This window comes from Rhinolophus hipposideros (genome assembly GCF_964194185.1).
Source record: "Rhinolophus hipposideros genome assembly, chromosome: 20".
NCBI classification, from domain to species: domain Eukaryota; kingdom Metazoa; phylum Chordata; class Mammalia; order Chiroptera; family Rhinolophidae; genus Rhinolophus; species Rhinolophus hipposideros.
In genome coordinates, this window is record NC_138066.1 from 38,546,190 (window position 1) to 38,569,584 (window position 23,395).

At 47.1% G+C, this 23,395-nt stretch overlaps 1 protein-coding gene across 1 annotated transcript in view; it reads right to left on the reverse strand.

Annotated features, from left to right (window-relative positions):
* Positions 1-22,620, reverse strand: part of MAP3K14 (mitogen-activated protein kinase kinase kinase 14) — a 40,227-nt gene extending 17,607 nt beyond the window's left edge. Inside the window, exons 1-2 of the mRNA XM_081028190.1 lie at positions 22,485-22,620; positions 640-915 (exon numbers count right to left, since the gene is read on the reverse strand). Coding sequence (XP_080884316.1) covers positions 640-895 — 256 coding nt within the window. The 5' untranslated portion in view covers positions 896-915; positions 22,485-22,620. The remainder of the gene's footprint in view (positions 1-639; positions 916-22,484) is intronic.
* Between the last annotated feature and the right edge of the window lie 775 nt (positions 22,621-23,395).

Below are 23,395 nucleotides of genomic sequence, written 5' to 3' on the forward strand. Positions count from 1 at the left end.
GCCTCCTGGCCCTGCCCAACCTTCCTGGGAGTTTCTCAGGCTCTGGAGGCAGCCAGCATTTCAAGTCATTTGAGGTATTGTAGGGACCAGAAGGGACCAGAGCAGGCTTCACGTTGCAGCAGCCTACGGCCCGTGGACTTGCCCAGCAGGCCCAGGAGCAGGTGTTCATTCTTTGGGGTGGGGCCACCTTGAGGTGGAAGGGAATCAAGCCCCAGAGGGGCTTTCCAGGAGACCTGGCCTTTCCTGTCTGGGGCCTCTCCAAAGATGCTCAGGCTGCCCAGGTCACAGCAGAAGGCTAAGCGCCTGCTGGACAATCCTGCAGAATCCCCAGGACCTGGGGAGCCCATGCATTCCGGCCTCCCACCTCTGGTTAGAAGGGGTAAAAGCCTCCATTTGCCATTTCTCCCCAGTGTTTCACTCCCCAGCACTGTGATAGCTCTCACTTTCCACTCTTTCTTGGCTTAACTCCCCCAGTTGTGTCTTGTGAGAATCTCATAGACTGGGCACCCTGACCTCCCTCTTCCACAGGGGGACCCCGAGCCTCACTTGTGCCAGCCACCCTTGCACAAGGGCTGCACCCATCTGCAGGCCCGCCCATCTGCCCTCTCTGCCAATACCTCCCAACCTGCGGCCCCTTACATTCGGCCTGGGCAATGATGGAGATGGCGGCCTGCCCTCCCTCGGAGCCTTCCTTGGCTGTGCCTTTGGTAATCACGTCGTTCAGGATCTCCCACTTCCCACAGAACACGGGGCTCTTCTCCACAGCCTCAAGCTTGTTGATGGAGCTTTGCTTCTTCTCCATTGCCTGTGTCTTCTCTTTGGCTTTGGCGAGCTCCTTTTGCTGCCCGACTGCCGAGCCAGGGGCACCTGGGCAGGCCATTTCCATCACTGCCATCTCCCAGGCTCACACTCACCCTGAGGAAGAGACCAAACACAGAGCAGGTCATTGGCAGACCCTGAGGGGCCCGGGTCAGGCTTGGGCTGGAGGAGAAGAGCAGGGAGAATAGGGGCTCTGCCTCTTTATGCCGCATGTCTTTATCCTCCAAACATCCCACATGGCAAAGAAGTCAACCTTTCAGCATCTACGGCAATTCCATGCGCTGTGAGCCCCCAGCCTTACCACCACACCGCCATAAACAGATTCCTGCACTCTGCTCAACAAGGAGGCTTCCAGCCCACTTCCTCCACATAGCCATAGATGCGTTCTGTCTTGCTGTCATAAAGAATGGCTGAATCTTTTTCTATTGTTGGTTTCACAGTAAACTTTATTTCCCCAGAACGGGGTGGTGAATCCTATATTCCCAAAACATTAGTCACCTCATTGACTGCTCAAGCCTTGCCTTCTACATGTCTACGCCGTCCACAGTAGCTTTTCTCCAAGTGGAGAGAATCAAAGTTTTGTTCCCTAGCAGGAGGTAGATATATGTATGTATATATGTGTATTTCATATACATATATTTAGATTTCGTAAGATTTCATATATACATATACATAAATATATGAAATCTTACAAGTCCAAAAATCAGCATGCAAATGGCAGCACCAGCACTTGGCTCCTTTCCCAAGATGCATCTGTTTGTGGCCCTCCAGAAGGAACTGACAGCTTCCTTCTGTAATGTCCAGACTCATTTGCTGAAAACCTCTCCTCAGGATCATTTTTCTTTCAGGCAACATTGGTAGCATAATTTAAATTAGAGCTCTCGACGCCAACCTACAGCCCTAGAAATAGGAGGACAAAGCACAGGAATCCACCTCTCTGGGTTCCATCTCCAGCAGCCCTGTGCGTTACCAGGAAGCCGCAGGGAGGGTGAGCCCAGCGTGGCAACGATCTGTGCAAACAGCGTGTACACTAGAATTGAAGTAGAATTGCACCAACTTGAGATGTTGACCATTTGGAAACTTTTTAAACACTGGGACTGTGAACTCCCGAAAGGCAGGGTCGTGACTTGCTGTAGACAAAGCCTGAGAAGATGCTGGAGGCAGACAGGTCTTTAATAAGTGTCCTCCGACAGCAGCTGGATCTTCAAGCTGTTACTAACAGATGTAACTCTGCTCATCCTGGGTCACAGTCTCTGTTTACTGTTGGGGCAGAAAGGAGACCACGGGAAGCCAAACATCTAACTCCTCTGGCCTTTTGCCCTATCAGTCTGGAAGCTTAAAAGAGACAAGGGGAAGCTGGGAAACACTAGGCTGAAACCTTCTTCCTACTGAATCTGCCTCATTACAATGGCTGCAAAAGACTGAGCCAGCCTGAGTAGGGTGGTGTGAGGGGCGTGGGCGTGTTGGTCACTAATTAAATCCTTACAGTCTGCCTTCAAGGGCCTCCTAGCTTTCAGCTCAGAGAGGCTCCAGCTTTCAGCATGGATGCCTGAAGGCTGGACACTGCGGAGGCTGAATGCGCGGCCTCACTGTTACTCGATGACCTTAAGAAGTCTAAGAGGGATTCTGATTGCAATTAGGTGAAAGTCTTCCAAGGCAGGCTTTTTTTGTTTTCTAGTAACCACACTTTCGTTCCACCTCACACCTTAACCCCTGCAACCTGCAAAAAGGAATTGATCTAGGGCCTACAGTAGCTCCTACTTTTCTCTGCCTCTTTGCCATGGGGACTGACATCTTAGAAACTGAAACCTCTGAACCTAACAGTCTTGGAGGTGTGCTTACAGGGACCTCCACGTTATTGTAACCTTCTCATTTTCACTTGAAGAAATGGAAGCCTAATTTGGCAGTGACTTGCCCAAGGTCACCTAGACTGCACATGGCAGTACAGGGCCCAGACCTAGAACCCCAGGCTCTGGGATGCCCGCGTGTCCTGGGTGACAGGCCAATACAAGTGGGGACGCGTGGTCCTCTCCTGTGAGAGTGCTCCTGAGGGCAGAGGTGGTGCCCTCAGGAGATCGCACAGCAGGGCACAGATGGGACAACTGATGCTGGCTGAATGAGGGGATCAGAGGATGACCTTCAGAGACAAGATGATCCTGAGCACAGGGAATGAAGAGACAGTTCCATCTGACGAGTGAGAGAACCGAGGCCAAGTGGTACGTGGTTGTTCCAAGGACACCCAGCTGCTCGAGACCTAGCTGTGCTGCGGCTCCCATTGCTTGTCTCGGCCTGACATGACTCATCTTGAGCTAGAGCTCCACTAGAGAGGCTGTGGGGCACCCCATCACCCCCAGAGCCATCCTTTCACCTTGGTGGTTAGGTGAACTGCTGGCCAGGGGCCCTGGTCCTCCCTTGGTGAGCATGCCAGAATCCCTCGCCCCGGAGAACCTGAGGGGGAGGCAGCCGCGCTGAGGGCCTCTGCAGTTCCCGGGTGACTCATCCAACAGCCTGGCAGGCAGAGAGAGGAACAAGGAGGCTGTTGAGAAGCTAATCCAGCAGCTGGCAGCTGAACCTGTGAAGGGCACGGGGAAACAGGCTGCCCCTCACCTCCCAGTGGCATGAAATCACGGCCCGAGAACTGTACAGCTTCTCCTGGGGCTGGCTTTCCTGTGCCACATGACCGTGACTCAGGCCTCCAAGTTCAAGCGGCTATTCTCAGGGCACTTTGGCTCCACAGCAGCTCTTTTACACACACACACACACACACACACACACACACACACACACACACACTCCCTCCTTCCCTCCTTCTCCCCTTGTATACAGGTTCTGGTCCACAAAAATGGGGTTCTGCATTAAGCCTGGGACTGTCGGCCAGGTGGCCTTCCCAGCCCTGGGCGTTGGTCCCTGGCTCACTGCCCCAGATCACAGCTCGGCAGCTCTGCTTCTTCTCTCTCCTGCAACTTGTGGGGAGGGAGGACTAAATGGGAGCCAGTTATGTCTCTGCCTTTGAAGGCAGGTCAAAATCCTGATCCATTACTCAGTCTGGACTCTCTCCCCAGCTCCACTCAGGCCTCAAATGCACTCAGTCCTCTGCTCTCCATCAGGGCTGAGGACGTGAGCAGGGGCAATAGCCAAATCTGCTCAGCTCATTCACAAGGCCATGAAAACAAAAGCAAAAGGGAAAAGGGTGGAATTCATTCAGTATTCTTGTAGGGTCTAAAGCCTGTACACTGCCTCTTCTCTCTTCTGGGGTACCTCGACGAGCCCCTGGGGAAGTCTGGGGGTAGGAATGACTGACTGGGCTGGTACCAGACCAACTCTTGGCAGATATGGATCACATGCTTGCTGTGGACAAGGCCCCTGTAGACAAGGCCCTGAGACTTAAACTCGGCTTCCTCCCCACGTAGTACGGCTCTCCTGTGCAAGGTGAGGACGAGTTCTTAATGTGGGTTCAAGGGTGGCTTCAGGATGGTCTATGAGATGCAGAAACTATATGCAGTTTGAATCTTTCCAGGGAAGAGGTCCATAGCTTCCATCACATTCTCCAAGAGTCTAACATTCCCCAGAAGGTTGCTGTAATCCCCCAGATCAAGGCCAGGGCTAAACGCCTGATTCTGGCTCCACTCTCCCACCCACGGAAGAGCTTGCTAATACAAAGCTTTCTAACCTGACTGCAAGTTAGAATAACCAGATGAGTTCTTAAAATGCACTCACCCTAGACCTATGGACTCAGTCACTGGGCATTAGGCCCAAAATATGTACTTTTGACAAGCTTTCTGTACAATTCTGATGGCAAGGGGCCAGGGACTGCCATTCGACCCCCTCTTTGACCCCCTCTCTATCCTGTAAGGCTGTGCTGCCAATATGGCGGCCACTAGCCACATGTATCTATTTACATTTAAATCAATTAGATTAAATACAATTTAACCATCGGTTCCTCAGTTACAGTAGCTACTATGTTGGATAGTGCAGCTAGAAAACATTTTCATCACTGCAGAAAGTTCTATTGTACAGTTCTGGTCGAAGGCTGTGACAACAATGTTTTCTCGACAGCAAAATTTCTGTTCCTAGGATTCTGGGACAGGAATGGAGTTTAGGTTAAATGAATTTTTTATCCACTGAAGGGTACAAAACTAATGGTTTAAACTTTGATCTAATGTGATGATAACCTTTCTAAAATGTGTCATATTTCACTTCCCTATTTTAGAAAGCACAGTAAAAACAACAGAGTAGGAACCAGGAGATAGGGGTTTGAGCCTTGGCAACTTTTTTTAAAAAAAGAAACGGGACCATTTTTGTCAAATGTAATCATACCTCAACCCCCAATATATAAAAGAAGCATGCAACAGATATGCAACTCACATTAGAAACAGCTGCTATGCTAAAGAAGCATAAGGGCAAGGGCCACAGCTTCCCTCCACCCACCAAGGACCTCTGCAGAATCCTACAAAGAGTCTGCAAACCAGTGGCCTAGGAAATCTTTTGAGGTTCTTTTTAGTTCTCGAAATTCCACCGATTTGTCAGGACTATTTGAGGACCGGATGACTCCAATTCAGAACATTGTCAATCATTGTCAATATTTACTGAGCACCTACCATTATTAATCTCATTTTCAGATGTGAAGACTGAGGCTGAGAGAAGCTCAGAAGAAGCCTGCCAACACAGTCACACAGTTACACGTTGCAGAGGTGGGGCTGACCCCACGCTGCTGCCTCCTGAGCCTGCATGCTAAAATAAACCTTGAGCAGGCTGCTTAGTTTCTTCTCTTAGCATCTTTGGAGTCGTTCTGAGGACTGAATGAGGAACAGTACATGAAATGCCAATCGGTTTGCCTGGCCAACAGAAGATGCTAAATGGAAGTTCACTTCCTTACCCTTCACCAGGCTCACAAATGCTATCATCGAGACAATGGGACTTCTCTGTTTCAGCACCATATAGTCAAGATGTCGAGCCTTATCTAAGCCATTCAGCACACTGAGCCTTGGTTGTCTGTAAATAAAGGAGATAAAAAAATCTCCATTTTACAGGGTCATTTTGAAAATGTCCTCTGAGGGGCCAGGGCAGACCAGGGCAAATCCCTCTCATGACTATTTCATCTGGAAGTAAAAATCTGTCCTTCTCTGAATGCCCAGAGGGGACAAATAGCAGAAGTAGAATGACTCAACTTCCGTAATAAAATATTAGTTGAAAACCAATCTTATTCTGATGCTTCCTCTTTTAAGCCCCAGCTTGCTTGGCTACTAGGACACACTGGGCTAGCCTCTGCCTATCAAGAACGAGGGGCTGTGCAGGAAGGGGGACCAAGGGCCAGAGCCAGGCCTGCAGAACAGCCATCTGGCCAGGCGGACCTAGAGATCCTTGTGTACACTCAGCCCTGGCCACCCTACCCAAACCCCCACCCAGCGTCTGTTCTAGCCAGACCGCTCGTTTCGCTGGCCTGAGCAGGGCAGCAATGGGCGGGCCTCCAATGCTTTTCCTTTGCTTGTCCTGTTGCTCCCATAGAGAATGCCTTCTTCCTTTGTTAGTATCTGTCCAGATCTCACCTTTACAACCTATCTCCTCAATGAAGCCTTTTATGATAGGCTCCTGCATCCATTCGACAAGTGTTCAGTGAGTCTCCTAAGGGCCAGGCACTGTAATAACCTGTCATCAAACCTCTTCTGTGTGCTGGGCATGTGCTAGGTGCGTTATCTACATTACTGATGAACCTCACAGCAACCCTGTAAGGTTGGTATTATTATTCCCATTTTATCGATGATGAAACTAAGGCTCCAAGAAGTAAGTTATCTGCAGAAACAAATGAGACCCACTTTATACAACTAGAGCATCTATCATAGGTTAGAGCTAAAGCTAGGACACTCCTCACCCATTCGTCGGGACCCAAGGATCCTCATTTTCTTTATAGAATAAAAGTTTGTTGGCAGAGGTACCTGGAACAACCAGGAACTGAGCAGTATTACTACCCAGCGGATATTACTGTCATTATTTTACCCACAGAATCTGCCCACTGTTGGTGATAATTTCCTAGCTTGTGGCGGCACAAGAAGTAAAAATGAGGGGTTGGGGGTGTCTCATCAGTAAGGGCTGAATCAGAAAAAAAAATTGGTCAGATTTCTAGTTGACTTTCACTAGTTCATGTTCCTGGGGTGTTAACAATTTTTAACTTGATTAGCTTTAATAAGTTATTTCATTGTCTTAAAACAATTAAAAAGAAACTCACATACAATACACACACATATAAACAAGAGTTTCAGGAAAGATGGCGCTATCCTCACTGAAAGAACCACTGAAGGATGTGCGCTGGCAAGCAGAAAAGTAAACCAGAGAAGAAATGGGATGCAAGAAACAACGGTAATCACAGGAATCAATATGATATGTTGCTTAATTTAATTAACAATGGAACGTAAAATATTCATTGAAACCATTTTAAAACATTAAGTTCTAGACAATATAATAAGGAAGGAGTGGGTTGTTCAATGGGTAAAGAGGGATAAGAGCTGTGTCTTTTCGTGGAATTTACATATGAAAATGTTTATACGTCTTCAGAAGAAATTATAGTTTTAAGTATATATGTTAATAGTTAAGCATAACTAACTATAAGAATAGAAATACAATTCAAAGTTTCCAAACCGGAAGGGTAAAGAAGGAAAAATAGAAAATTTGATCACTCTAACAAAAGGTAAGGAAATGAAAAAAAAAAGAAGCTAAGAAGGATAATAAGTATAAAATGAAACACAAGGTGGCAGGGATAAGTTGAAATAGTAATATATCATTCATCACAACATACATGAATTGATTAAACACACCTATTAAAACATAAACAACCAGACAGGATTTTAAAAGATCCAGCTAGATGTTGACTAAAGGAGACTAAACAGAATTACACAGAAAGGTTGAACATAAAGGATGGAAAAGAGATATGCCAGAGCAATGAAAAAAAAGTAACATTAATATCAGACAAAATACTTAAGACAAAAAAGATATAACAATCCCTTATATGCACATCCAATAAAGAGCTTCAAAATCCAGAGACTGGTGGCAGGTTGAGGCTTTATGGATGAGTAAGGTCTTGGCTTCAGAGTGTCCTATCACACTGCAGAGAACTGCAGACTGAGCATGCAATGGGCCTGCTGGATGCTGGGCCCTTTGCTGAGCACTGGGGGTACCCTGAGGAAGAAGATATGGTCCCTTGAGGAGCTTACAGTCTACTGGAGGAAAGAGACAAATAGAAAATTAGAATACAACACAATAACACAACAACAGATACAGATACACAGCAGAGGCAATGGGAACACACGAGGGACCTCTAGCCCAGTCTGGTGGGTGTCAGGAAAGGCTTCCTAAAGCAGGTGATACCTGGGCTGAGTCTCGAGGGGTGAGCAAAAATTTCCCAAGAAAAAGAAGAGGGTATTCCAGGTAGAGGGGATGGCCGAAGTTAAGGCACAGAAGTGAGTCTATGTAGGAATCACAAACAGCTCGTAGTTGCTGGTGGGTAACACGCAAGTCAGGAAGTCACGGAGAAGAGGCTGCAGGTGGAGTTCAGATACCAGATTGTGGAAATAGGATTGGTTCTGATACACTCCCAGGGGTTAAATTCTCAGAAGAGCGAGAGGGGTATAATTCAGGGACAGAGTTCCAGATGGAAGAACCTATGAGGTATGGACAGATGGTGGGTGCTGGGCATTAAAGGAAAACCCTGCCATTGGAACAGAGCCTCCATCCACCTCCCCGGCCTGGGCTGACAATATCACAAGTTACAGGCCTCTGGGAGACTTAATTCTTTCCTTAGGCAGAGAGACCGAGTGGGCACTGGGACCCAGAAACAGACATCCAAGGAAGGAGGAAGGTGCACTCTGATGAAACTCAGCTGGAGGAATCTCAAAACCTGCCTCACTCACCTGCTTCAGGCCTCCTTCCCAGGAGAGCAATTTCTGCATAAGCATTTCCCATTAAGGAGGATGTGAAATGTGAATGTACATTAATCATTAAAATCTTACAGATCAATTACAAAAAAGAAACTTGTCATGCCCACAAAAACTCAGTCTCACTGCCAAATCCATAGGTGAAACTGCTGGGTAAATGAAATGTATGCAATAAAACTTACGACTGTCCTCCAATTCCTACCACATGCCTGTCAATCTTGGCTATAGCCCCACACACGCAGGAACACTGCTGTCAACGGGCCCCTTTAAATGTTTGAGGCAATCACCTCCCATCTATTCTGTTAGCATAGGTCTTACCCACTTCTAGCTTCTCCTTGACCCCCTCCCCTCCCACACTGATGGTGAGCTAATCTTAAAACGTCACATCCTTAAGATCATCTCAAGGTCAAAGACATCTGTCGGCTCTGCACTGCTTATGGGCCCAGTCCCAACTCTGTGGTCCATAATCTGTCTGACCACTGTTTCCTTAAGCCCAGGGCTTGGCTCTGACCAGTCTGATCTCTTCACACGCACCCTGCTGGCTGCACGCCTCTGTGTGTGCCATGTTCCTGTGTGGGCTGCTCTGCACATCCTGCTTGTCCCTCACAGGCGAAGTTCAGACCTTCCTCCTCCAGGAAGTCCTCCCAAAAGCTCCACGGCACGAAATGAAATGAAAAAAAAGCACGGCCTGCTTTTCTGACCACCTACTGGACCAGGTCTCCTCCCTCTCCTCACGCTCACCCTGGCCCTTAATCACACCCTCACTCCCTACCCTCATCAGATGAAATAATGTAGATGAAAGACCTCTGGAGAAGCCAGACATGAAAGAACCCAGAGAAAGCAGCCATTTCTGTGGGCACAACTCAGATCTGCAATCTAGGCATGGAGCAAATAGAAAAATGGAAAAAGATGCTCAAAGATGTTCAGTGTATTTTTGTAATAGAAGACTGGAAAAAATATCTAATTATAGGGGGAGGAGAATTATTAAATAAATCCTGGTACCTCCATTAAAAATGTTTACAAATAATTTTTAACTATTTGGACCAATGTTTATGGGATACATTGTTAACAGAAAAAGGATACAGAATTATATCTAAAGTGTGATCCCACCTATCATGTGTCTGTATATTATATCAACATTTATAAAAATGCAGACACCTAGCACAGACATGCAGCAATGCTCTTTGGGTGGTGTTTAATATTCTTTATACTTTTGTAATGTTTCCACATTTTTTTCAGTTAGCATGATTACTCTTTTCAGTGTTCATTTTTTAACAGATAATGTTTCCAAGTGGTAAAAGGAAATACAGAAAGGATACACAATGGAAAGTGTAAGTCCTTCCACCCTTCCCCCATTCCTCTGAGGGGATCCCCGTTACCGCTTTCTTCTATGTCGCTCCAGAGATGCTCTCTGTGGAGTATTAATTTTACAGTGAAAACAAGCTATAACTACAAAAGGGGTCTCTTGGTATGGGACGAGAATTTAGGAGGCATCTGGTCCACCTTTGTGAGTGGGGCTTCCCCACCCCGTACACACACCACTCACACGGGAAGCTTCACCAGAATCTCTGTGGCTGGTCAGTGAGTTTGGGCAGCAGGGCCACTAAAACAGAAAGCTGGAGATAGGCAAGCCGTCCTTCCTGGTTTTGGTTTTCATTTCACTCCCTTTCTTGTTCCCCCTGGGGACTGTGGGTTTTATCAGTTATGATTCAAGTAGGAAGGTGCTCAAAGATGGCTCTGTCAGATGCCCTCAACTCTGACGACCATGGCTTCCGTGCTGTTATTTGTAATCATCCAATGACAAGTGTATATAGTGATTACAGGTCTGGGCTAGCGCTCGGTGTAAGAAAAACTCGTGGCACCACAAAGAGTGGGAAACAACAGAACTGGATCTGAAAGAAAACCACGAGCTCCTCCTTTGCTGCTTATGTCAAAGAGTGGGATCTGAGGCCTGGTTCCAACCCAGGAAACCTGAGAGAGGCAAGTTTTTCTGGCTAGTCTCTACTACCTCCCTTATGTAATATCTGACGCTACTTAAAAAAAAAAAAATCTTTATTTTGTTTTCAAATGCAAAGGTAATACTTGTTCATTGTAAAAATCTAAACAATACAAAAGTGTATCTACCGTGTCTCCCCGAAAATAAAGCCTAGCTGGACAATCAGCTCTAATGTGTCTTTTGGAGCAAAAATTAATAAAAGACCAGTCTTATTTTACTATAAGACCAGCTATAATATAATATAATATAATATAATATAATATAATACCGGGTCTTATATTATTTTTTGCTCCAAAAGACGCATTAGAGCTGATTGTCCAGCTAGGCCTTATTTTCGGGGAAACAGGGTAGAAGAAAACATCCCTGTACCACTCCCTCCTCCCTGAAACAAAAGACACAATTAAGTTTGGTACAAATCCTTCTAGATCCGATGCTACACATATACATACAGTTTGGGATTATTTTTAAAATAAACACAGGATTACACACACATAACTTTCTATAAGCTGCTTCTTTCACTTAATAATATATATGAACACTGCTTCACTGCAGTGTATGTAGACCTATCGCATTGTTTTTAATGATGGTACAGATTCACCATCATCTCTCCACCTACTCTTCCACGATTGGACTTTCAAATTGTTTCCAATCTTTCACTCTTATAAGTAATATTGTAAAAAAAAAAAAAAAAAAAAAAAAACCAAAACCACAAAACACCAAAAACACAAAAAGAAAACAACCAAAAAACAAAACCCTTTATTCACTTTTTTTATGTGCACTTGACTAGTAATTCTAGGTGGTAAACTCCTGGAATTGGAATTTCTGGGTGACCCTTTTCTCAGTGAGTTCTCTCTTCTCTCCTATTTCTGTGTCAGGGAAGTAGACAGCATCCATCAGTCAAGGACAGGTGGTTCTCAAACATTATCTTGGTTATTTGCTAGAAAGATGCTATCCTTACCCTCAAGGTGCATATAATCCAGATGGGAAAAATGGGTGGATGGATAAATAAATGAGAAAGGAATCACAAAATGATCCTGGGCTCAGAAGGGCCCTAGACGCCACTTACTCCAACATATCACTTAATAATCTTGAGGGATGGCCATCAGCTACATAGCAGAATGGGCTTGGATTCAAAAGATCTAGTTCGAATCTTAGTCTCCCAACACTGGTGTATGACCATGTGCAGGTCACTTAATCTGATTCTCAGATGTCTCATCTGTTCAACAGGCATCCTAAAACCTACATAAAAGGACTTTACAGGATAAATAAATGCAAGAAACAATGTATATATGCGCAATACGGTGCCTGGCACACAGTAGGTGCTCTATAAACATTAGCAGAATCTCCAGAGAGATGGAAGCTGTTTTAAGAGGAGAAGTGCTTTCCATAACTGGAAGCGCCAGTCCTTTGAAAGTCCTTGCTTATGCAGAGCTGAAACCCACTTCCCACAGCTTCTAGCCAGTAGCCTCAGTGTCAGAAGGAACGTCTGGAACAAACACTATCAAAGAAGGAGGAGAGAAACCCAAGAGCAGAGAGGCAGAAGCGGTCAGGAAGAAAAGGACAACCCATGAAGGAGAATGTTCTTTGACCAGCACTTGCACATGCTATCCAGCTTCTCTCTGGGGGCAGTGTCTCAGCTCTGACTGAACTGGGGAAAGACACACTAGTGCATGATAAACCAGGACCCAGAATTCTTTGGCAGCCAGAGCTGAAATTACTTGTCCTGTGGACATCTTTGGGTGTTTGCAACAATCTGCTGGTGTGTGTATACACATGCTGGTTGTCAGTAATAATAAACACGATACTGACAGCTATTAGTGGTTGCTGTGAATTAGGTAATACATGCATTATTTCTCAAATCCTCACAATAACTCTGTGGGCAATGCACTAATATGATTCCCTTTAGACAGAGGAAAAAACTGCGTCTCAGTAGGTCAAGTAATCTGTCCAAGGCCAGGAAGTAGCAGAAGCAGGATTTATACACGGGTCTCTTTTACGTCAAAGCCCATGCTCTTAGCCATGACACTGTATCCACTTTCAAATGATCTGTTTTAAACATTAGGACCCATATGCAGAAACTGCCACGAGCCAAAGGTTTATTACTGAGAAACTCAGGGACTGACGCGGGGGGGTGCATCTCCATTGGGAAGAATAAACACAGCCAGCCCCTGTAGTGGAAAAAGCAACTTTAAAATGGCAACGGAGAGCAAAGATTCCAAGCTGGACATGTGGCAGGACTGTGTTCCTTAGTCCCACCCATGCCCAGCAGAGCTGACCCCCCCCTCCCCGGACCAATTCTAGGACAAACTTCAAATTTGCCATTCATTTTATAAAGGCTGGTTCCAGGCCTCTTCAGCCTATTTTACTGTGTGTTTTTTTGTTTTTTGTCTTGTTTTGTTTTGTTTTAAATAGCAAAGCCTTGAGCATCTTCATAAACACGATCAGTATTTTGTTTCCCAGTCTCTGATTTGGGCATCGTATAAGCTTTACAAGAAAAGTGTTACAATGGCATTCTCAATTCAACTTTCAAATCCTTTGCACTCAGACAGCCAATAGCTATCTCCAGGGTATCGTTAATCCAGAGACAATTATGGAATTGGTATGCAGGAGAATGGGGTGGGCAAAGTAGTATTGAGGGAAAAACCCCAACCACATGCGTATTCCATTTTATACAATAGAGCAGCAAGGAATTTTAATGTATGTTATGTAAAAAAAAGTTCAAGTGTCACTGAAATCTGTAGGTTGGGGTATTCTGTGTAACTGAATATTCTGGTTAAGTGGGGGCTGCAGTGTATCTTGGTCAATAATGACCAATTTCCAAAGATTACAGTGCCATAAACTGCCCTAAACAGGGCATAAAAGCAGGCGAAACACAACCAGCTTTCTTTGATGAGTCCAAATGCACTTCTGGATCTTGCCAGCCTGAGGTCATCATTACAAGCAACATTTGCTCTCCTTATTTCAACTTTTGGATTGAATTCTGAGCAAGCAGCATTGCCTCGGGCTATGGTCAACACACTGAACTACAACCACTCCCTTCCTCTCTCGGTTTGTAACTGGTTTTCCCAGGTGTGGGACTGGCTTCAAGCAGGGTCTACCTGTATTCAGAGGAGATGGAGAAAGACAGGCTCAGCCTTCCTATAAGGGAGGAGGCTGTAAATAGTCTCTGGTGACTGGTTCTGAAATTGAGGAACTAGTTTGAGGAACTTCAGAATAAACAAGAAATGCAAACACCTCGCCTTTCCACAGAAGACTTCCAATGTGTGGGGCAAATGGAAGGAAGCACATGGTCCAGCTCTGGCCCTTTGGCAGTGAAACCCTGACTGGGGCTTCGTTTCAGATATTACACACCCTTTGACAGACTGCCCTGAGTGACCAGCCCGAGGACACGAGCAGCAGGCGTGCATTTGACATGTCCCTTTACAATACAGGGTCACATTCGTGTCCTCCCCCAGACAGGGAGAAAGGACTTGAGACCTGTGGTATGACGGAATATTCGCAGAGGATCTCACGTCAATTCCTTGGTAAAGGAGGCGGAACCATGAAACAGCCTGTGGTTCTCTCATCCTCTCTCAGGCTAGCAGGGCCCAGAAAAAGGAGTGTGGATTCTAGTGTCGTACTTTCACTCAATGGCCGATACTCAGCCAGTGGCTACTCAACGGCCAATACTCAGCCAGTGGCTACCACGTTCCAGATGCCTTGCTGATCAGCACAGACGCAGTGGTGACTAAGACAGAAAAGGTCCTTGCCCTCAAGAGCTTTCACCATCGTAGCCCTGGAAAGGCCTTCCTAGAATGCTGAACTCAGTTAAGAAGCATTATCAGGGGTCAGGCCACTGGATCAGCCACCTACAGTCTGTCTCAGAGCGGCACCGAAGCCCTGGGATTTGCCAGTGTGCTGACTGCCCTCTCTCTTCCAGCCCGGAAGGCTAGGATAAGATAGCCATGTCTCTATTAATTGGCTACTCACTGTCTGCTTCTGTGCTGAACTATGCTGAAGCACATTTCTACTCACAGTGCCTACACCTCTGCAAATGACTCCTTTCCCCCGGGGTGCTGAAGTTTCCAGATTGTTCTCAAGCTCCTATTCCAAGCTGACAAGCAGTACAAGGCCCCAAGACGAAAGAAAGGCTGAGGGGGTTCCTGCCCAGACACCTGCAGAATGGGGGGCGGGGGGAGTGGCTCTTCCTCTCCGAGGAGCTCTGTGTGTAATAGTTAGTGCTGGGTCAAGTTGGGCCGTGGTGCCTTCCTCAACCCTCTCCAGCTCCCACAATCATGGTTCACAAGTCAGCACCTGAAATGTGTCTGCTTCCGTGTCTATCTTTCCCCTGCCATGGTGAGCTTCTTGAGGATAACACCTCATTTTCCTAATTTTTATATTCTAGTACCTAGCAGAGCCTGCCACACTGATACGCTTGATGAGTATTCACTGAATGAAAGAATTACTGACACATTCCTGAGGAATAAATGAGTGCCGCGGGCTCTGAGAGCCTGGCTGGCCTGGCATGTGAGTGTCCGGACTGTGGAAGAGGGCATGAACCAGCTCCCTGCACAAGGCGTCACAGCATGGTGCACGGACTGAAACCCAGCAAGGTGTCACGCAAGCTGGCTTGAGCCACGCTTGTCATCCCCGTTCCTAAATGCTGACCTAGACAGCCAGTTATTTCCAATTCCTTGAGAAATGACCCTTCTGAACTGGATGATATCCATCTAGGCTCAGATTTTCATAGACTTGCTAGGAGGGAGATAGTACACAAATTTCTGCCTTTGATATTTATCTCTGTAAATCTATTTCTGCCTCTCAAAGTTCAGCATCTGCCAGTTTGGACTGCCGAGCATGGTCTCCAGGAGTCTGGTTCATCCAACCAACTTCCTGGGCTAAAGGAGTCCCTTTCTAAACTTAATTGGCAATAACATCCTCATTTGGGTCTGGCTAAGCTGCCCTTTCCTCCCAAGCCCCTCAGCTGTCCCTGGTATTGACCAGTAGACTGGTTCTGGCCCAGTAAAAAGGAAATGTCAATGTTAGCATGTGGGCAGTGGATCTTGGATACAGTAGCTTTTTGCACTTGCAGGGGACGCCATCCAGATATGACATCATGCTTTGCCCACAAGGAAGAACCTCTTCCCTGAAAGGAGCTGGATGGATCCAGCTGGGATGACGTTGACCACTCTGGCTCTTCTGGCCACTGGCATGCCACCGGCAACAAGTCTCTTCTTTACAGGACAAAGATACAGAAGAGCTTCTTGGTGCCTAGTGGGTTTGTACCCTTACAATCAATCATTCATAGTAACTGAACGCCCACTTTAGGTAAGATACTGCTTACCAGGGAGGAAAGTGCCCTATAGGTGTAGGCAACCTTTGAGACTTCCGGCTAACCCTGCCCAGAATTGTATTTTATCAACCATGACCTTCTTTTTGTTACGTGAACTTCATGCTACTAGAGAGTGCCAAATAAATAGCTTTCTGTTTACCTTTTCTTAGACTCAGAGCAGCTGCTGCTCTGGCTCCACCCTTCCCAGGTCTGCCAGAGCTTGTAGAAAGGCTGAGGGTGATGGGGTCGCGGTGGGGGGGCGGGGGGGGGCGGTGAGAACAAAGGAGGAGCTGGTTAAAAAATACAGTTCCTGCTCCAGGAGTAGTTCCTTTGTTCAGTGGCAGTACAGCACCCTGAAAAGAGCCTGGACTTTAGTCAGTTTCTGTCACTAACTAGCCATGTGGCTTTGGGCAACTCACTCAGTTTCCTTCGGTCACTATTTTCCTTTGTAAAACAAAGGAGTACACAAACAGTAAGGATCATTTGTAGTCTGTAATCTAATAGCTCTTTCTTGACAGAGTGGTGAAGCCTCAGGTCACTTAGCCATGCCTGCCCAGAGTGACTCCTGGTAAGTCCAGACAGACGGTGTGTGTGGAGGGGGCGGGGGACACCTAGGGAGTAGACTGCAACCCCTTGCAGGTGATACTAGTTCTCTCCCTGAGGCTTCCATAAAGTCAAGCCCACCTTGTGGGTGACTGGACATTGATTACACATGTCCTTGACCATCAGCAGTCAAGCTCAACACCAACTGCAGAGTTTGAACAAACTCTTTACCTTGATGAACACCCGGTCATGGCTTTAGTGGTAAGAGGGCCAGCAGAAGCCATAGCAACCAGAAACTGGGTGGAAGGGATGGCTCAGGAGTTCCCTCTGCTGTTTCTTTCTCAGTCCAAACAGTGGCTCTAGAAGCAGAGACAAGTGGCAGGTTTTGAATTCCGAAGTTTCCGGAAATCCAGGGTTTAATGTAGTCCTTTCCAATCACTGGAGCTCATCAGAGCCTCCAACTCAGGTGGCAAAAAGGAAGCAGGTAGAAAAGCGTTCCCTGAAAGGTATTTCACACCAAGGTATGGATTGTATCTCTCTGCTCTTTGCCAAGGGGTTTCCCAGCTCCCCGGAGCCAAAGCTCCCCTCCTGCTTCTTTGCCGACTGTCACGGGAAGCAGGCCATTTTCCACCCTCACGGTGCCTGCACTCAGGAGTGTAGTGGCACTGCTGATCTGGGCCCTGTGCCCTGTCCACATGACCCCTCCCCACCAGGGCATCCATCCCTCTGTCAGTCAGGAAGCCTTGGGAGCTTCCGTTTGTTTCCGTATCCCTGCCTCCAAAGCTCTTGGGCCGAAATGAACACGAGCTTTGGCAGAGGGCTTCTCCACAAAGTCTGCTCAAGACTTCCGCCGCAATTGTGTTGGGGGAATAAATTGCCTGTCACCTACACCCCTGCATGGGTGACTCACCTTCCAGAGAAAGTGCTCTGCTCACCTAAGCAAAGCTGCCTGGAAAATGACGAAGGTACCTATCAAATGAAGACTGTGGGGGCCAACCAGCTACTGAGCTGGGTCCAGACACACTGTACCTCTCACCTCCAGCCTGAAATTAAGTGTGGAGCTGCCACTCCAGGCCTGGTGGTTTCATTTTCATCTGAACATGATGCTTGACATCCGGTGATCTATTTTTTCTAAAAACTAGGTTCACTTTAGAAATGACTCTTTGGCTATTGAGACAGCTTCCCCAAGAGAAAACAAAATGTTATTTAAAGGGAACATCAGCCTGGTGGGAGCCTATATTTTTGTTTTGTATTAAAAAGGGGAAAAAAGAATTTAGAATGTAATGTGAAACCGTTTCTCCCCTTAGCCCCCCTCAGTGATTTAAAGGGAACTCTGCAAATCTCTGACTACAGATCCAGGGGCCCCAGACATGGTACTGGTGATAAGCTGACAAAGGCATATTTATCAGAGGAAAGGATGGTGAGCTGGGGGTGCCACGTGGTGGTGGGAACCCTACCCCATAGAACCAAAATGTCCCTCCTAGTCCCTAAACAAAGAGGAACAAATCCTTGTGGACTCATCTTCTATACAGTATTTTCCTTGTTCTCACCTCCAGAGTGAAACTTGGGACCCACGTCACCACACTGAGGACGCAAGAAAGGCTTAGCTCTGCTTCTGACGCCGAGTCCTGGCAGGGACAAGGGGGCGCTCGGTTTAGGATTACCAACTCTCACTGGGCAGAGTCTGGGCCTTTTAAGGCTCATTTGGAGGGTGGTGAGGCCAGTATTTAGTGTAAGACAGGGCGAACTTGACAGCTAAAATGTCTTGACAGAAGAAACGTCCCCCTGGAGGTCCTACTGAGAAAATGACTCTGCCCTGTCAGGCAGTCTGAGCTCCTGACATCATCTTACAGAAAACAGGTCGAGTCAATGTGGTAATTGGCAGCTACTACACTGTTCTTACTACTATTATTACTACCAACAACATTTACAGCCAAACAACAACATTTACAGCTGTCGTGTTCCGTGGCTTATTATGTGCCAGGCACTGAGCTAAGCCCTTTACAGATATCCTCTCATTTTCTACGCAAAACAACCCCATGAATTTTTGATCCCATTTACAGATGAGGCACCGATGCTTAGAAAAGTGAAGTGATTTGCTGGAGGTCACACCGGCAGACAATGGCACCCTGGGACCTGACACCCTGAATCCCCACGTTTGACATGGAGACACCATGGACTTGCTCTACTACTCTGGGTAAATCACTTCACCATCTGTAAAATGGGGATGAGCGGACCCATATAGAGAATGTGCTATTCATGTTTCAGCCTTTTATTACTGATTATTATGAATAATGGATATCAATAATCATTAACGACACTTATTAATATTAATACTTATGAAGATAGATGGATAGATGGATAGACAGATAGGTACATAGGTACATAGATAGATAGAAACATAGATAAAGCAGCTACACTGGTTTCAAAACTGACTTTTTTTGGGGGAATAAACAAGTTATTCTTTCATGAGTAACTTAGTAGAAAAAGCAGTGAACTAGACGTCAAGAATTATGGGTTTAGGTTCTGGGCATGACACTGATTTCCTGAGTAATCTCATCCATTTTACTTCTCCTACAAGGCTTTAATTTCCTGATCTTTGTCTCGGTCTCTATATGCATATTGTGAGAAAATACAAAAGAATAGCTACAAAGGACCATTACTCTTAATGCCATATAATTTCAAGGGATTTACATCAGGAGAACAAGGGATTTAGAGGGTACAAAACAGCAAGAAAGGAAGAGAATCCTTTAAATCAGAATACAAAAAAGGGTGCACAGGCCACTGAGGAAAAATGACTTTTCTCTGCATTGTCACTCAGATAGTAAGACAAGCCCACAATGAAGAATCCCATATCCAACACACTTCAACGTCTCGCTGAGCTCAAGTGCAATGATGTCCTGCTACATAATTTGCCCTACGTTTGGCCTTCCATTTCTACTCTACTGCTTTCGACATTTCAGTCAGCATCACCAAGGACATGCAAAGCCTTCACACGTGCATTACTATGAGTGCTCCCCCTCCTCCCCCCTGAAGATGCTCACCCCCATTCCTTTCCCTTCCCAGGGATCTCGATGTGTGGAGCCAGAGGGGCTGACTGATCCTCAGAGTTCCCCAAATCCACTGACATGGAATTGTCACCCTTCCCGCCAATTTCACATCGGTGCCGTCAAAAGTGCCTATAATGCTCAGATGTTTCCAGTTTAACTGAAATACTAAAATGGGGCAAACAGGAAGCATCAGACACAACTGCGGTAGTGACTTATTAATCATGAAAGCAGAATTTTAGTTGCATTTTAACCTTTTGCCAGGAAAAAAAAAACACACACACACACCAGCTTTGAGATGATGGAAGTCATTGGTACAAATATGCTGCCTGTAAGTATATCAAGCTGACCTCTACTTTTAATTTAGGACTGAATTTGATTTTAAGATTTCCTAACTATCCTCCCAGAAAGAACATCTGTCAGGTCAACCCACATGAATCTGCCAGCTCTTCATCATGTCAGCACATGCTAGGAAAGCTCATGTGCTGTCCATTGAGACAGGAAAAAAAATAGGAAATTCAGAGTGACTTCACAGGCCACAGTGATAAGACACTCTTAAGAGGGTGCCAACAACGAAGAAAACAACCCTGGAGGAAGCTTTACCTCATTCACATCTCTATAGATCTCTCACCAGACCCTGGCCAGGATGAACTGTTATCATGCACCAAAAAAATCACAACAGTTCCCTGGAGTTGGACAACCAATCAGGGCCAGCCTGCTTCTCAACATTAAATGATATACAAACACTCCAAGCAGATCACAAAGAAGTCAGTGTTCAACAGGAGAACCAAAATGAGGAAGCAAACCTCCATCTGTTGAGGCGAAACGGCCAACCAGACGTTTTTGTTTAATAGATGAAGGCTCACTTGGCAAGGTCGCTTGTCTGTGGTGCTGCTCCCACAAACTCTAACAGACAATACCAGGGGCAAAAAAAACCCTTCAGAACTGCTCCTTATAATCTGAAAACAGTCAGAAGATGACTTAAAGGTTGGCCACTTATTGCTGTCGGATTTCACAAAAGTACTGGGACATATACCTAGGTACAGATTTCTCAAATGAAAATCAGAGACTATTACTTTTATTTGAGACTTTCTGAATTCACCACACCCTTCAAAATAAATGAGGATGTCCTAAAGGTGTCTCTGAGAAACTCCGAGGTCTGGCATCGCTGCGCCAAAGGAACTGACTTTGACATCACTTAAAATGTAAAAACACCAAGAGTAAATCCAAACACATTGTAAGTAAGACAAGCACCTGTCCTCTCACGTTAAGAGCATAAATACTGCAACAAACACTACTCCTTCCTTCCTCTATCAAAGGCCCAGAATGTGGTCCTGGTCCAAGGGAAGAAGCCCGAGGAAGCTTCCAGCGGCCCAGGCTCAAGTTCATCCTGAGTCCTAGCTATGAGGCCTTAGGCAAGATCTATACCCCTCCTCCCTCCCAGCCTCAGATGCCTAATCTATAAAACAGGACAATGCTATCTTATCACACAGAGGTCTAAAGGAAAAAGGAGGTTATAGGTACGAAGATACTAAGATACTCAGTAAAACACACTTCACTAATGTTAAGATACTATCTCCCTCTAATGTTTCAGAACGACCATGTTTCTAGTCAAGGGGTTTTCAACATTTTTCCTGGAATAAACTTCAGACTGCTGTTTTGTATCAAGCCCCACCTTTCATCGTTTTTCATTTCACCTGCTTTTAGAGTTCTTAATCAAGTCACTGGGATTCACTGTCTCCAGTTAGCAAAAGTGATTTTGCCATTTACACCACTGATTGCTGTACCTTTTCTCCATTCATTCTCCCCTTTCTCTCATACTCATTTCCCAGTTCATTCTTTAGGACTGACAGCAACACTTTAACTTTAATAAGGAAGGAAAAGCTTCTACTGAAGTTATCCAGCCCCAAGGAGGTTCCTGGGCAGGTGGGACTCTGCACTGTACAAGTGGCTTCTTTCTGCCTGGTGCCCGGTGGCTGCAGGTTGCCAGGGGCCATTGCCGGCTTCCAAGATGAGAATATTACATCCGAGCCAACAGATAAAGCCTGGAGTGGAGCAGACAAGAATTACAGAGGAGGGTGGCCGCTTGGCTCAGTTGGTTGGAGCACGATGCTCTTAACAACAAGGTTTGCGGTTGGATCCCCACATGGGCCACTGTGAGCTGTGCCCTCCACAACTAGACTGAAACAACTACTTGACTTGGAGCTGATGGGTCCTAGAAAAACACACTTAAAATAAGTTTTAAAAAAATTACAGAGGAGTCAGGGGAAGCAGGAGGATGGTGCGAGTGGCCAGCACTGCTCCTCTGAATACCACCGGCAGGCTCTGCTCCTTCTCCCCGCCTCCGGGTGTGTGACCCAAGAACTTCCCAGGGAAGGCCTGAGGGTTTCACTGCCAGGACAGGTGGGAGGACGCACGGACAGGGCGCATTTATGCATTAGACACCTTCTGCCCGGGGCCGAGGCGAGCCCCCATCCTAAGGAAACCCAGGGAACGCAACTGGAGGGGCAGGCCTGGCGGTGGGGGCAGCTGAGCGCAGGGGAGTCGGGGTGTTGGGGAAAGGGAAGCAGGGCGCCCCCGCGCGCGCTTCGGGCAAGCGTGTCACCTGTGGGGGTGCGGGGCGAGCACGGCGTGCGACCGTGGCCCTGGCAGCGTGAGTGAGGGAGCGCCGGCGGCCGGCCGCCAGGGCCGAGGGCCCGCGCGCGAGTGGGTCGGACCAGCCGCGCCGCCGACCACCACTATTCCGGGGCTGCGGGCCAGGCCGCAGACCATCCCGGGTCGGAGGGGCGACCCATCCCTGGTGCTCCCTGCTCCGAGCCCCGGGATCCCGCTCAGTCACCTACCGGCCAAGCGCCGATCTCCTCAACCAGCGACTGTCGCGCTCCCCTTGCCCACGATCTCCCGCCGCTGGTCGCCGACCGCTGAGTTCTGGGGCCCACGGTCGCCCCGCCCCATGGTCGCCACGCCCCGGCCTCGGACCCCGCCCCCTTATCCTCTTCCCGGCTGCCCTGGAGCCACGCCTACCCCGGTGGCTGCAAATTTGCCTCGCTTCGCGCCTCCTAGCTTTGGCCGCCCCTCGACCCTTGGCCCCGCCCACTCTTCCAATCTAACCAATGAGCCGGCGTATCCCGCCCCTAGCAACGATTGGTTAGCGAGACCTCCTTTCCAGAAATGGGCACTATTTCCGGACAATGTTTATAGTGAAGACACTGCTGGGCAGACGGATTGACAGAAGGCGGAGGCGGCTGGGGTTAGGTCTAACCACACATGCGCGCTCGGCTTCTGGCAGTTTTTTTTTTTTTTTTTTTTTTTTTTACGGGTTGCGTTCTTCTGGAGGTTACAGGAAGGAAGAGTGAGTGTGCGCATGCGTGAGCACTTCCAGCCTTGGCCTTCGGTTACCTTGGAGACAGCGGGGCGCTCGTCCCCCAGGCCAAGTTCTGTTTCCTCTTCATTGGAGGCCTTGGCGGCTGAGGCAAGTGGGGCCAGGGACGATTGGAAATCCTTTTATTGAGCACTTACTGTGTGCCCAGCGCTGTAGAGTCCCTGAGGACGAGTAAGACAGGTTTTAGTGTCTGCCTTCGAGAAGCTTGGGCAGCCAAGGGCCTACACAGGTCAGACCTGTGTGTTGAAACCACAGATGGAGAAGCAGTGGGTTTACAGGTCAGATCCAGAAAATAGTGCTTTCCCTATGCAAAACAGGATCTGAAGTCTAAATATGCACCAAGGTGTCAACAGTGCTTCTTCCTGAATGGGG